Below are 14,889 nucleotides of genomic sequence, written 5' to 3'. Positions count from 1 at the left end.
ACATTTGTCTATCGTTTATCAATGGACTGTCTTCTGTAACTGGTCTGTTTTCTAGAATTGGTCTATCTTCTGACATTGGTCTGTCCGTAACAAATGATGGCGCAAAACCTAAGTCTGTAAAAACTTATCTATTATACGGATAAAAACCGGTACACCTAAACCCAGCTTGAATATTAGTAGACGTGAATACTATTGGTAAAGCCGTTTGAACAATAGATGGTATGTTATGTATGGTCATGGTTTTACCTGGATTATTTTGCATCCATGCATCACTTGTGGAGTAAACAGCTTTTTTGAATGGACCATATGCAGAACGGTCCATAGGCTGCAATTTGTGTGAGCAATGAGATGGGAAAGATAAAACTACTATTCCATTTTCACTACAATAATCCAATACCCTGAAATATGTGACGAATGATTATCCAAAAGGAGGAGAATTTTTCTGTCTTTTGATGACGATGTGTATTTTTGAAAGTGCTTTAATAATATCAGGAATTCATCTTCCTGCATCCAGCCACTGCTATTGCCAGCGGCAATACTTTCTACTGGACCGTCTCTGACGAAGTGATCCTGATATCTAATCCGAGGAAATACAAACATAGGAGGTATATAATTTCCTATAGCATTTACTGCACATGCAACCGAAACCAGATTTCCACGTTCGGCAAAAGTTAAGGCGCCGACCTGATGAGATCCTCTTTTCGTCACAATTTTACATGGTTTCTGTACCGTCGTGACATCGGTTTCATCTACGTTGCATATGTCTTTCATATTGGTTCAAATTTGAATTTTCCTAGAACCTTTTCGTAATTTTTAAAGAATATATTCACACTTGCTTCATTGAAGCTTGTAGCCCATGCTACGCTAATGGGTTGGGTGCATCTTATTGACAATTCCGGATGTCGTTTCATAAAACCGCTGAACAAATCTTCCCCTGCACATTTGTTATTTTTCCATTGTAACGGCATAGTGAGCTTATATAAAGATGCCATTTCATATACCAGTCATCTTATTTCCCGCGGCCAAAATCCGTAATATATATCAGCTGCCTTTATTATATATTTCTTCATAGAAATTTCGTTGTCAGCAGTAAAAACTTTGTTCCATGCTTGGTAACCAACATTTACAGGTTCATTTGATGTTTTTCTTTTTAATATATTCCTTTGTAATGACGCATAGCACAAACCATGCTTTTGTGCAGCTTTTCTATTAGAAACTCCATCTTTGACTACATGATTGTAGACAGATTCGTACGAAGGTTGGAGTTGGCTTCTCCTATCTGTTCTTTTAATGCAGTTTCGGGGCATCCTGAAGTAGAAAAAATCCATATTAGTTTATAACATTGAATTTAATATGTATTCAATAAGTTTTTTTTGACATTTTCTGTGCTCTTGTCAACATTTACTAAATATTATATTAAAAAAATTTAAAATATGAAACCTGTATACTTTGTTACCTACAAGTGAAATACAGAGGTACAAACCACTACGAACATAAAAAATATTTATTTTGTCAGTTCGAATGCAAATAAACCATAAAAAATATTAAAAATGATATCATGGGGTCGGTTGTATTGGTTCAATTGACCTGGGGATTTTGTTTCGTTCATTAATACAACCTCCCCGTAAGTTCATTTTTGTTTGACAGTATATTTTTTTTATTTAATCGTGGTAAAGATCTAAATTTAGTGTCTAAATTCACACTAAATTACGTAAAAATAACAATATTTTGAAATTACCAAAACGGAATGTACTCACCTGATACAGAAATTATATTATTGTCTTCCAAATACGGTGTATTTGGAAGACAATAATATAATTTATATGTTAGTTTTGCACAAATAAACACCATGCACCACAGAATATGCAAACGACTCGTGCGCCGGTGGCAAACAAACTAAAGCAACAGTGGACATCGATTGTAGGTAAAAATCATCGAATATGGCGGCATCCTATAGTATGTACAGAGATATTCACACTGATACAATCGACCCCTGTTACTTTCGACCCCGGTCTACACTATCTTAGGAATAGGTAGTTTCGAAAGTACAACATGTTAAAAGATTGTCAACGGTAGCTGGAAAATATTTTTGTGAAATTCTGAAGTGAATTACTTTTTAAAGTTTGAACTCTAAAAAACCCATAAAAAGATATACCGCAATTGGGTTATATAAGGTATTTTTTTTTTTTTAATTTTTTTAGTATTACTATTATTATTATTATTTTTTTTTTTTAACGTAATATATACTTAGGTGCTTTAACGGTCTTGTTAGAGAGCACTGGGGAGGGCCCTAATTTAGAGAACTCGCTAATTAAGTATTCGTAAGAAACAATTTTTTACTTATTTACTGCGGCCGTACAATTAGTAGTCTCAAAAAAATACTATAAGAAAATATTACAGGTATACGCTCAGCAAATTTATTGTTTTTTAAATTAGTTGCTAAAAAGTTGTGAAATTTTAAAATTATTTTTTTGTTTGCATTTAAAATAACGCCTAATTTTATTTTTTAGGAAATTTTCTACTAAATAAAAATTTGCATAAATGGCAGTTGCTAAAGGAAAGATTATTGCAGTAATAGCTGATCGGGTAGATAAATTATGGTTTCTAATAAATTTATTATAGCTTTCTTTTTCTTTATTTAAATTTGTTATTGGATCTATCTATTTTTGTATAATTACCATAATAACAATGTTTATTAGTATCATTTTTTCTATTGTAAAGAAATGAATATTGGAAAAATTAAATTACTTTCTTGAAGATTTACATAAACATTAATTTGTCTAAAAACCAAATGAGATTTTAATTTTTAATAAATTTACTAAAAAATATTAACATCTGTTTCTAAAAAACGTTACAAGTATTGGCATTATGTTTTAATTTTTTTTAATTTAAATTCATATTACAGCAATTTCTTTGGTTTTGAATATAAAATTTAAATAGTGTCAGTAACCAGTCTTTTAATATGAACAATTTTTTTTAAACATGATGGCTTCGTTTTATCCTACTGATTCTATATATAGACAGGTGAGTACCTATGAAAAGGAAAGATCTAATACAAAATTCCAAACCTAGTTATGTGTAAAGGTATGAGTAGCTAGGATAAGTACAACCCAAGTAATTCTTGTAGTGGTAGGCTTACCATACATCCCATTTTGGCCGTGATTGTCCTGATTTTATGCCATTTGTCCTAGTGTCCCAACGGATTTCATTTTATCTCATTTTCGGAATAAGAATGAATTTTTTTTTTCATTTAGTCCCAAACAAAATTCACGACTTTGAATTTTAAATAAAGTATAGACTACAAAAATTATAATATTTTGATACTAGTACAAATACTAACAATTACTTTCTAGGTCTATGTTGTATCAAGAATTCAAAGTCTAATTTTGAATCCTCTTAAACAACACTTACCGTTGACTTTATTTAGTTGATGTGTGTAAGATGCTATGATTTTTTTTGTTTAATATGCTAAAAAGAAGTGGCAAATTTACAAAGGAACTTCAAAAAGATTACCCATTTGTGAAAATAATTAGTGGTAAGGATAACAAAGTGCTTTGTCAGCATTTTTTAATATAGTTTTCAGTTGCACATGGTGGACGAGCAGATATTAAAAGCCATATAAAGTGTGCAAAAAATAAAGTTAGAGTTTCGACTGCTGTATTTTATCTATTAAAGGATTTTTTAAAAATTTATTTATTGCAGCAAAGGAGGTTACATTTGCCTTTCACACAGCAATGCATGATTTGAGCTTAAAAACAACTGACTGTAGTTCAAAACTAATCTCAAAGTTATTTGAATCGAAATTTAATGCTGCAAGAACCAATTATCAAGCAATAATTTTAAATGTTTCTGGCGCCTTTTTCTGTAAAAGAGTTACTTGATGACTTACAGTTGACACATTCTGTAAGTGTTTCTGATGACACATCTAATAGAAAAGAAGTAAAACTATTACCAGTTGTTGTTAGGTACTTTTTACCACTGGAAGGTGTAAAAGTAAGACTTCTGGATTTTGAATCTATTGATGGTGAAACATCTAAAATATCGACTGATAAGCTAATTTCAAAATTGCAGCGTCATGAAGTTAATAAAAAAATAGCTGCTTTTTGTTCTGACAATAGCAACACAAATTTTGGTGGAGTATATAGAAAAGGTAAAAATAATGTTTACAACAGGTTCAAACAAGAACTTGGTGTTAATATTGTTGGCATTGGTTGTGGTGCACATATTAAGCACAATACACTTCAATCTGCTGTGAATGGTCTTCCAATTGAAATTGTAGCTCTTGTTGTTCAAATATATAAGTATTTCTATATCTACACAGTTTGAGTAACTGAGTTAAAGGAATTTTGTGATTTTGTTAATGTGAAATATAGAAAAATAATCCAGCATGGAAGTACTTTTTGTATATGTTTGAGGCACTGAAGTCATGTTTTATTTCTCAAGAAAACTGTCCACGTGCTTTGAAAGAATTTTTTGAAAGTGAAACAGGTGAGTTATATTTCTGGTATGCGCATGGACAGCTAAATAATTTTAATAAAACTGTATTAGTTATGGAAAGAGTCAATCAAATGCAGCAAACACTGAGATATTTGCGTGGATTGGACTTGATCACATACTGAAGTGAAGATATTGAACAATCTGCTGAAGCTATAAACAATATTTATGGTTTATCAGATGATCAGCAAAAAATTAATATTGACAGTTTTTTTGATGTGATGTCAAGTCCAAAAACATTTTTTGCATCAAAAAAAAAAATGGATTTAATTATTCAAGCATTTTCAAGAAAAAGACATCGGTGTACCTAATCTGGTAAAAGTTATTGGATACATTTTGTGTTTGTCAGAAACATCTGCACTTGTAGAGCGTATTTTATCAATCATGAAAACATTTGGTCAGGTGGCCGAGGCCTTTTGGAGGAGTCCATAATACATGCATTACTGTACTGCAAGTTGAACTTTGGCATAACATGCTCAATTACTTTTTGCATTACTTTTCTCATTTTTTTATGAGAAAATTTAAAAAAATTATTAAAAAAACTCGTATAATAACAGTGAATAGTTTTTTTCTCGTATTTCTTTTGTTAGACTTAACAAATAGTACAAAAATATTTTGGTGTTGTTTCTATGCTTTAAATCCCTTCAGAGGCTGAGCAATGGAGCAATTAAGCTCTTCTTTTTTTATATAAAGATTTTCATGAAACCTAGTTACTAGGGTTACCAGACGTTCGGTTTTTACGTAGGAGAAATCAGCGCCAAAACTCTAAAAATAACTTTTTTTACTGTGTTCTCCTTTGTAAAAACCAGACATCTAGCAACCCTACTAGTTACAGGGTGCCATATTTTTTGAAGCACAAAAAAAAACCATTTTTCTCCCCCTCCTTCATCTCTGGTCATTTATTTCAGCATTTTGCAACACCCCCTAGTTTTTTAAATAAAACTAAAGTGATAAAAGTTAAAATTGCAACATTGAGTTTTCTTTTCTCCCATAATAAAACATTTAAAAATCATTTTAATTGTTGTTATTATTTTTTCAATCGGCAAGCTTGTTAAGTTTCTATTTTTTATTTGATTTTTCCATGTAAATTTTTTAGTATTAAAGTTATTGCAAGGTAAGGTTGCTGATGCCCATTTAGTTATAAGATTCTAATTATTAAGTATATTTTTTGGATGGACCAGAAGACTGATAAAATAAATAATGATAGAATTGACTGATCTAATTGTGACACAGCTGGAAAAATTAAAAGAGAAAATTAAAGGCGAATAAATAGAAAAGTGAAACAAAATTCCTTCAGTTTGTGATACTTTGAAAAATGGCTGAATACTGCATTCTTCAGTTCTTTCAGAAAATTTAGAAATAAAAACAGCTTAGAAGATAAAGTTGATAGTGGTAATGAAAGTCAATCTAGTTCACAAAGATAGTTCAATGTAAAAATCAATGTCATTTCATCAACATTGATTTTCTTCCAAAACTAGTGGTACCTATCAATTTAAAGTTTTTAATGGTCATTATTTTATTTTTAAAAAGTTTAAAAATAGTTTTTTGTTACCATGGGTATGCTCTCACTAATTCCCAGAGTTGCCCAACTGTCGTGGGTTTTAAAAAATTTTCCTGTTAAAAAACAAACATTAAACTTAGGTCTTAAATCTTATTAAATCAAGTATAACAATGTTTAAGAGGTAAAATATAGTTTTAAATATTGCCAATAAATGTTGCAAAATATTACAAGTTTAATTCTAATTTTATTATATTGTTAATAGGTAGTTTGAATAAAGTTTTGTGATGCCATGTTGTAATGAATATAGCCTTAAAATTGTTTTTATTTTAGATTGAATTGTTACATATTTAAAAATTTAGTTTCTCAGTCTTGACCAACAGTCAACAGTCTTGTTCTGTTAGAAAGCAGCAAAAGACTTGTTACCACACTGATTTAACTTTTGATAATTATTTTTAAGTGATTTCCTGAAAATTGATTAAGCAAAACACTTATTGAGTTTGAGTAAACTCAACTCCACTCACATTCTCTTGTGTTTGTGTTGTTATATAACACATGGGCTGAAAAGTTGCGGGCCTAACACATAGATAGCGCGAGTTTTATTGCAGTCACCTTTTTTTCAGTTAATACTAACCTTCAAAAGACAGCTGTTAAAATTTCATTATATTCTATTCATTAGTTTGTGAGTTATTTTGCTAATAGTACTTTTACTTTTTTTATTTTCAGAACAATGGATCAAAAACAATTTCGTGTTTTAGTTTTACACTGCTTCTTGATGGGAAAAAATACTGTTCAAGTAAAGCAATCGCTTAAAAAGTGTTATGGTGACTCCGCTCCATCAAAAACAACAATAAAACGTTGGTTTGCTGACTTCAAACGTGGTCGTAGAGACAATGATGCAGAACGCAGTGGATGAAATGAGGCGGTAACACCAGAAAACATCAAAAAAATCCACAACATCGTTTTGAATGATCGAAAAGTGAAGTTGCGTGAGTTAGCTGACATTGTAAATATATCAAAAGAACGTGTTGGTTTTATATTGCATGAGCATTTGACTATGAGAAAGCACTGTTCAAAATGGGTGCCGCGTTTGCTCACTGTTGACCAAAAACAAGAACGTGTTGGTGGTTCTGAGCAGTGTTTGGCCATGTTCAAACGTAACAAACTGGAATTTTTGCGTCGATATGTGACAATGGATGAAACATGGATCCATCACTTCACTCCGGAATCAAAATGATTGTCATCTGAGTGGACAGCAACTGGTGAACCTCGTCCAAAGCGCCCGAAAGCACAACAATCGGCTGGAAAGGTTATGGTTTCGGTATTTTGGGATGTGCGTGGTGTAATATTCATCGATTATCTTGAAAAAGGAAATACCATCAACAGTGAATATTATATAGCGTTATTGGAGTGTTTGAAGGCCGAAATTGCAAAAAAACGACCACATATGGCAAAGAAAAATTTTTGTTTCATCAAGACAATGCATCGTGTCACAAGTCAATCAAAACAATGGCAAAACTACATGAATTGAACTTCAAATTGCTCCCACATCCACTGTATTCTCCAGATTTGAAATTTCTATGTATTCTCCACGTAAGAAATTTCGCACGAATGAAGAGGTTATCGCTGAAACTGAGGCCTATTTTGAAGCAAAAGATAAATCGTTCTACAAAAGTGGTATTGAAATGTTACAGCGGCGCTAGAATGATTGTGTTGCTCTTGATGGAGATTACATTGATGAATAAAGCTAATTTTGAACAAAAAAAACTGTGTTTTCTTTGTTAGGCTCGGGACTTTTCAGCCCATGTGTTATATTTTTAGTTATTTTATAATAAAAAATATTTTCGTCTGAAAGTAATTAAAAAATGAATCATTATATCTTGTTACATTGTATAGAATGGCTGACATAATTTTAGGATACCTGTACTGGATTTCTTCTTGGTGGAATTGGTGAAATTAATGCAAAACGACAAAAAAATTTTTTAGTTGTTGGGAAAGGTAAGTTTAAATAAATTAACCAAAAAAGTATAAACAGTTTACAAATGAGTTAAAAACTATAATTTATGATTGATGAAGATATATATATATATATATATATATATATATATATATATATATATATATATATATATATATATATATATATGTGACTTTTTTCAGAAACAACTGTTCAAGAAATACAGGATGCATTTGTCAAGTTAACTACACGAACTGATGTTGCAATTATACTTATTACGCAAAAGGTATTTTATAGATTTTTTCATGCTAGTTATTTAAATCATAATTCTGACTCCAAATCAGTATATCAGTATGCTTGCAATTAAGTATAATTTATTTCTATAAATATTACTTAATTGCAAAATATGTTGTAATTTTTTTAACTAGTTTTCTCCCAACAAGTCTGCAAGCAATCGTTTTTTATGTTAGGAGTTGCAAAAAAACAAAAAAAATTGTGAGTAAGAAAACAAAAAGAGGGCAAAAAAGAGCAAGAAAACAGTTGATAAAAAATTTCAAACATGTTTTGAAAGCTGTGGTCTTACTCAGCTTATGACCCTTCAGACATATCATAATCCAAGGGACAATGTACCAAATAACACTCTAGATCTATTAATAGCAAATAATCCCAATGTATGGTAGCCCATTTATGACCACAGTATTCAATACAGAACAAATAATGATTTCCATGAGAACTCAATAGTGAATGATAATTCTAAAAGACATAAAGTAGAGGTATAGTGTAATAGTGTTGCTATCAACAATTTTTCAGGAAGATTATTCAAGTCGATAAAAAATAATTCAAGTCTAGAGATGGAATCTTGTGGTACCCCAGAAGTTACTGGAAACAAAGAGAAGCGTCCTTTGAGGATGATTTGATACTGTGGTTAGAAAGGAATAGTTTAAAATCTCAAAAACTGATAAACAGATAAGCCATATGAAGCAGCCTTATAGAGAAGACCAGCATTCTAGAATTGTATTGAATGATTTTTATATGTTGGGAGCAATAGACCTTGCTGTACTGCCTCCATGTAAAGCAGAATCTTTCCGCTTCAACAGTTAGCAAGTCAGCTGTAGATCAAGAAGATTGAAATCTATAATGATTGTCAGAGAGTAAGCTGTTTGACCTAAAATGAGATATTAGAAACTTAATAATTAAAGATTGAAAGCCCTTTTTAATAATAAAGAGAAGTTGGAGAGGGCCAGAGTGTCCTCTAAAGTTTTTAATTATTGGAAGCACATATACCCTTTTTAGATAATATGAAAGAGAGTTCTAGAAAAAAACTTTGTAATTCTATGATAAGGATGTTGTCCTTAGCACAGGCTGTAGAAGAGTTTAAGAGATGTACGAAGATAGTTACTATACCTAGAAAAAATTCCTTTAGCCACACTGAAACATCATTGTGAGTATCTATCTAGATATTGACACAATGTCATATGTAAAAAACGCTTTCCTAACTCTGTTAGAACTAAAAAATATCATTAAAACCAACAAAAATCTGCTTTTAAAAAAAAACAATATTTGGCTCTTGTTTAAGTTCTTGTTTAAGTTGGCAAAAGAAAACTGAAAATATGTACCTTTATATGTTGGGGTAAGGAATCTAATGAAACAAATTAAAGCATTTAAAAATAAACATAACACCATAAGCGAAAATAATATGAAAATTTTAAAATTTAAAAACTCAACTAATTAAAGTTTATTTGTTATAGTAATATAAAGTTCACTTCAATATTATACAATTGGCCTGATCTTGTTGTTAAGGCATTAGTTACTGAAAAAATTTGACAATATATTCAACAGACATCATCTCTCAGTGGCCCAATGGTAGTATATTCTGGTTCTTGGAACAGTTTTTTCCATATCAAGTGATTTCTCTAGTTGTTATTGACTCATTGTTTTTGGTAAAAAAAAAATTTACTTATATTGGTGCAGGGCTCAATTTAACGGTTGGACATCGGCCATTGTCTGGCTAAAACCTCATATTGTCCGCTTAATTTACAAAGTAATCGGACATTTTGACCAACAGGATTTGAATTTTACAAAATAAAACTTGGACACGAATGGCATGCGATTGAACGCTTTTGCTGACCATGCAAATATTTTTTTTTGGTAATAAATTGACTACGACTGTTTAGATGTTTTGATGATTTAAACGTTTCAGAAATGTGCTGAAAAAAGAAACGTTAACCTAGACTTAAACTAGGCAAAAAATTTAAAAAACTAAAGAATAAGCAAAGCAATTCCTTACGAAAAAGAAAATAAATTAGCTTTAAAATAAAGCTAAAAAAACTTGAAGTAGAAATTACTTTTTGTTACGTTTTTTAATTGCATTTTAAAAAAATTACTTAAAAACTGATCTTTTAAAACGTTTAATAAAAGTTATGCAAGACGCTTTTACAAATTACTTCTATTGATTGTTTAATAAATGAACTAATTTATTTATTATTGGAAAAAAAAAAAATAATAATATTTTTAATTTGTATAAACATTGTTTTAAAAAATTTGAAAAAAAAAAAAATTGTTTAAAAAAATGTTGTATTTTTAATATCGTAATTTTTAATCATTTTATGTTTTTTTTAAACTTGACTTTAAAAAAAATGTTTATTTAAAGTCAAGTTTAAAAAAAACAGCTTTTAAACAATTCTTTGTAAAAGCAGAAAAAATAAAAAATAAATAATGCAATTAAATCACGAGAAGATTTAATTTAACTTATTTAATTTAAAGTAACTTAAAAAAAAAATCTTTTGAAAGATTTTTAGAACAACAGAAAAATAGTTTCAAAAGTTTAAATTTAACATAAAAAATACATATCTAATAAAAATTTCAATATAACACTTAATTTACACATAATGCGTTTGTTTATAACTGATCATTATAATTAGTTTTTGATTTGATTTTATTTAAAGTCTTCGCATAAAATAAAAAATTTTAAAAAGATCAATGATTAAAAGTTATTCGTAACGTAATGATTTTTTTAATGCATATAAATTGTTAAAATGTCAAAACAGCCATTATCAAATTGTAAAGAAGAAAAAAAAAATAAGCATTGTCAGTTACAGCATAAAATTTTAAGTCTATCTAAAAAATGTACAATATTAAATTAAAATTATTTTATTAAAAAGTAAAGGAAAAGTAAGGAAAGAAACTTCAACTTTACTAGACTAACATTAAATAAACTGAATAACATGACAAACATTTTGAGTGCATTACTTGGTTCAATAAAACCATAAAAATTATATTTTAAAAATTTGATCTGACACTGTCAAACCCAAACAATGTTTGATCGAACACTTTGTCCAACACTTTATAAAAAATTGAGCCCTGTTGGTGATATAAAACTCAAACATTATCAACTGTCAATTTGGTTTCCAATGATCTTTGTAAACTTGCTCTTTTTGTTGTCCTTGTATACAGTACCACATATACTATCACAACCAGTCATTGAATTACCCATGGCTGGTTGCAAAAAAACACCCATTCAGCTGTTACAAGACCTCCTAGCCACAGACTTTCACTTTCATGGCTGGCTAAAAAAAGTTTCTAACCGCATGAGCGGGTAGCCTACATTTTTATGGCTGGCTAGTCGACTTATTTTTTTGGCTGCTTAGCTGGCTATTTCATATATATATATATATATATATATATATATATATATATATTATATATATATATATATATATATATATATATATATTTTTTAACATTTTTGCTTCCAACAAGGCTGCAAGCAACCACTAATTAAAGTTGGAAGTTACTGGAAAAGAAAAGGTGAAGATTGTAGAGCAAGATAACTATTGACAGACAACTTAAAGGATTGGAAATTATATGAATCAGATTGCAAATTACATGAATTATGTATATGTATATATATATATATATATATATATATATATATATATATATATATATATATTATATATATATATATATATATATATATATATATATATATTAAATTTTTTTTCAACCTCTATACAAATTACACAAAATCATTTAATTGACATTTTATATATATTTTATTTTATTTATGAATAGAGTTTAAAATAAAAGTTGACAATTGCTTAAATTGAAATTTGACACTTTTCAACAAAGTTTGGTGAAAATATATGCGTTGTTTTTTATTTTGTATGACTTTTCAATAAGCTTTGTTGATAATTCAGTAAAGTAAATATTTATTTTTGCAACAATCACAAGCATATAAAAATATCTACATTTAAAAAAAAAAAACGTTCTAGCGAACGATTATTTTTATTTTAAACGAAGGTCATGGAAAAATTCATATATATTCAATATTAATTTAATTTATTATATAATTGAATAATTTCTTAACTATAAAAAGTTACTGAATATTTACAAATCTGCCATAGGTTGCTGAAGAGATTCGCCATTTTATTGACTTGCATGTTCAACCCATTCCAGCAGTCCTAGAAATTCCATCCAAAGATTGTCCTTATGATTCTTCAAAAGATTCTATATTAAAAAGAGCCAAGGTAGCAAATTTCTAAAATTACATTATGGTTCCTCATTTATGAATTTTCAATTCGTGCTTATGTTAAAAAGTTTTAAATAAATTTTAACATAAGTATATCATTAGATTATTCTATGGTATAATTTGAAATTTTTAATTATATATAAATAACAAATAAGTGTAAACATGTAAATAATTCTTTATAAATAAATAGTTAATATGAAAATGCCAGTATTTGTATAAAAGATGTAAAGTCTAAAATAATTAAGTAAGAAACTGAAAAAAGAGATACAAATCTGCTGCATAGAGATTTTATATAATAAATCAAGATATGTTAAATAGATGCTCAGATCAAAATAATTTTTTTGGACGCTGTTAACGTACAAACGTACGCTGTTAAGCGACTTCTATTAAACGCTATATTACTAAAGTATCTTTATTTTGTCTTTTTGTTTGACATATTTTTACTTGGGTGCGGTTTAAATGATCAGTATTTTTATTTTTTAGATATAATACCTCAATTTTTTTTTTTTTTTTAAAGTTAAAATAGAAAACCGGAAAAGATTTAAAAAAATAAAAAAGATTTTTCTATAAACTGATAAATTGTCCAAACCAAAACCCTTAGTTGATGTATGTACCTGCATGTTCTACCTATTAACGTCAGTCTATGTAATATATTCCCTGCATGTTCTACTTATTTAAATCAGTCTAAATATTATATTCCATGCATGCTCTACCTATTTAAGGTTAATATCAAAGGTATTTTTAAATAAAAATCTGAAAAATTTTAGTTTTTACCTTTCATGTTAGAATTACACTGATAAACAAATAAAATTTTATCGTGCAAATCTTGTTAACTAGGTGGTTTTTTAAGACAAATTGAGTATGCTGATTTCAAATATGCAAACCATTTTTCACCATCACGTCAAGTTGTAAAGATATTTGGGTTCAAATCTTTAGTATTTAAGGTAAAGTCCTTAATATTGTCGGAAAAAAAGTTATTCAAAAGTATGTCAACCTGGGTCTCAAAAGAAGCGTATTTTCATAGAGATTTTAGAAAAGATAAATATTTTTCCTTAAAATTTATTGACAAAAAAAATTATGTGAAAAAATGCTAAAGACTTTTAAAATCATTTTAACAAAATGTTTCTGAGCAATAATACAAAAAGTACTTATTTTTATTACAAATAAATACCATTTTTAAAATCTCTATAAAAATACGCTTTGTTTGAGACCCAGGTTGACATACTTTTAAATAACTTTTTTTTCAACAATATTATGGACTTTACCCCAAATACTAAAGATTTGAACCCAGATATCTTTACAACTTGACGTGATGGTGAAAAATGGTTTGCATATTTGAAATGAGCATATTTAATTTGTTTTAAAAAACCACCTAGTTAACAAGATTTCCACACAAAAATTTTATTTGTTTATCAATGTTATTTTGGGTCGTTTTTAATAAATTTACCGGTCATTTTCACTGATTTTTTTATTTGTTTTACTGGCAAAAATAATTAAATTACTGATCAAAATTTATTGGTATCTGAATGAAAAAATATTGATCATTTTATTAAAAGTACTGATCATTTAATATTATCTGTTTTTACTTCTATGTTCAATCTCTTTTCTCAGATTTTTCCTTCTCTTAGGTTTCGCAGTCTGGTCTAACCTTTTTATGTAAATATTTGCATTTTCACTAATATAAATATTAATTATAAATATATAGTTAATAATAATAATAATATAATATATAAATAATTTCTAATTATAGTTTGATACAAAAATAGTTTTCTATTATTAATATAAATTATTATTAGTTATTAAACCTCGTTTACATTTTAATAAAAAATGTAAACGAGTTGTATGCGTATTATATACTATAGACAAATTATACAAGATTATATACTATATACAAAATTTACTTTGTTTAGGGAATGTTTAGTTCAGAAGACTTTCGATAATTCCTTTAAATCTTATTTATTAATTTTTGTATTGATTTTAAGTTAACATTTGTACATCAATTAAAAAAAATTAGTTTTTAATAAATAAATTTCATTGTTTAAAAACTTCGTATTCTACTTCTTCAAGTAACGTAACTTCTAATCCTCTTCTAGCGACGTAGCATTTTCGGATAAGATCAACAAGATCTTTTGCCAACAGAAAAAATCTCATAACATGTATTGTGTAACTACACAACCGAGTTTAGAATTCACTCGTTTCATTGTGTCGGATAGAATTGAGAATCATAACTAGAATTTGTTCGTATCGTTAAAAAATCATCTGTAAAGATAACATATAATTATGTCATTAAATGCTGTCAACGTTGCTCAAGGACGAGATCCCTAAAGCCTTTTTGAATTTTAAATTGAAAGTATTATAATAAAGGTTACAAGCATTGAATCACCAATAGGTTCAAGCAAGTGTTTCTTA

At 28.4% G+C, this 14,889-nt stretch overlaps 1 protein-coding gene across 1 annotated transcript; it reads left to right on the top strand.

The window, feature by feature from the left end:
* The first annotated feature begins 2,430 nt into the window (after positions 1-2,430).
* LOC136087642 (V-type proton ATPase subunit F-like) lies at positions 2,431-14,525 on the top strand. The gene is made up of 5 exons (XM_065811067.1): positions 2,431-2,586; positions 7,909-7,990; positions 8,153-8,235; positions 12,356-12,478; positions 14,391-14,525. The coding sequence occupies exons 1-5, from the start codon at positions 2,542-2,544 to the stop codon at positions 14,418-14,420; spliced, it is 363 nt and encodes a 120-aa protein (XP_065667139.1). The 5' UTR covers positions 2,431-2,541; the 3' UTR covers positions 14,421-14,525.
* Positions 14,526-14,889: the final 364 nt, after the last annotated feature.

This window comes from Hydra vulgaris, chromosome 11 (assembly GCF_038396675.1).
Source record: "Hydra vulgaris chromosome 11, alternate assembly HydraT2T_AEP".
NCBI classification, from domain to species: Eukaryota; Metazoa; Cnidaria; class Hydrozoa; order Anthoathecata; family Hydridae; genus Hydra; species Hydra vulgaris.
This window is presented reverse-complemented; position numbering and strand designations above follow the sequence as displayed.

Bases quoted from the DNA above. Each gene is read 5' to 3' on its own strand.
- LOC136087642 (XM_065811067.1), top strand. From the start codon at position 2,542: ATGGCAGTTGCTAAAGGAAAGATTATTGCAGTAATAGCTGATCGG. The intron at 2,587-7,908 runs GTAGATAAATTA...ACATAATTTTAG, and splicing joins TTGCAGTAATAGCTGATCGG to GATACCTGTACTGGATTTCT. The intron at 7,991-8,152 runs GTAAGTTTAAAT...GACTTTTTTCAG, and splicing joins TTTTTTAGTTGTTGGGAAAG to AAACAACTGTTCAAGAAATA.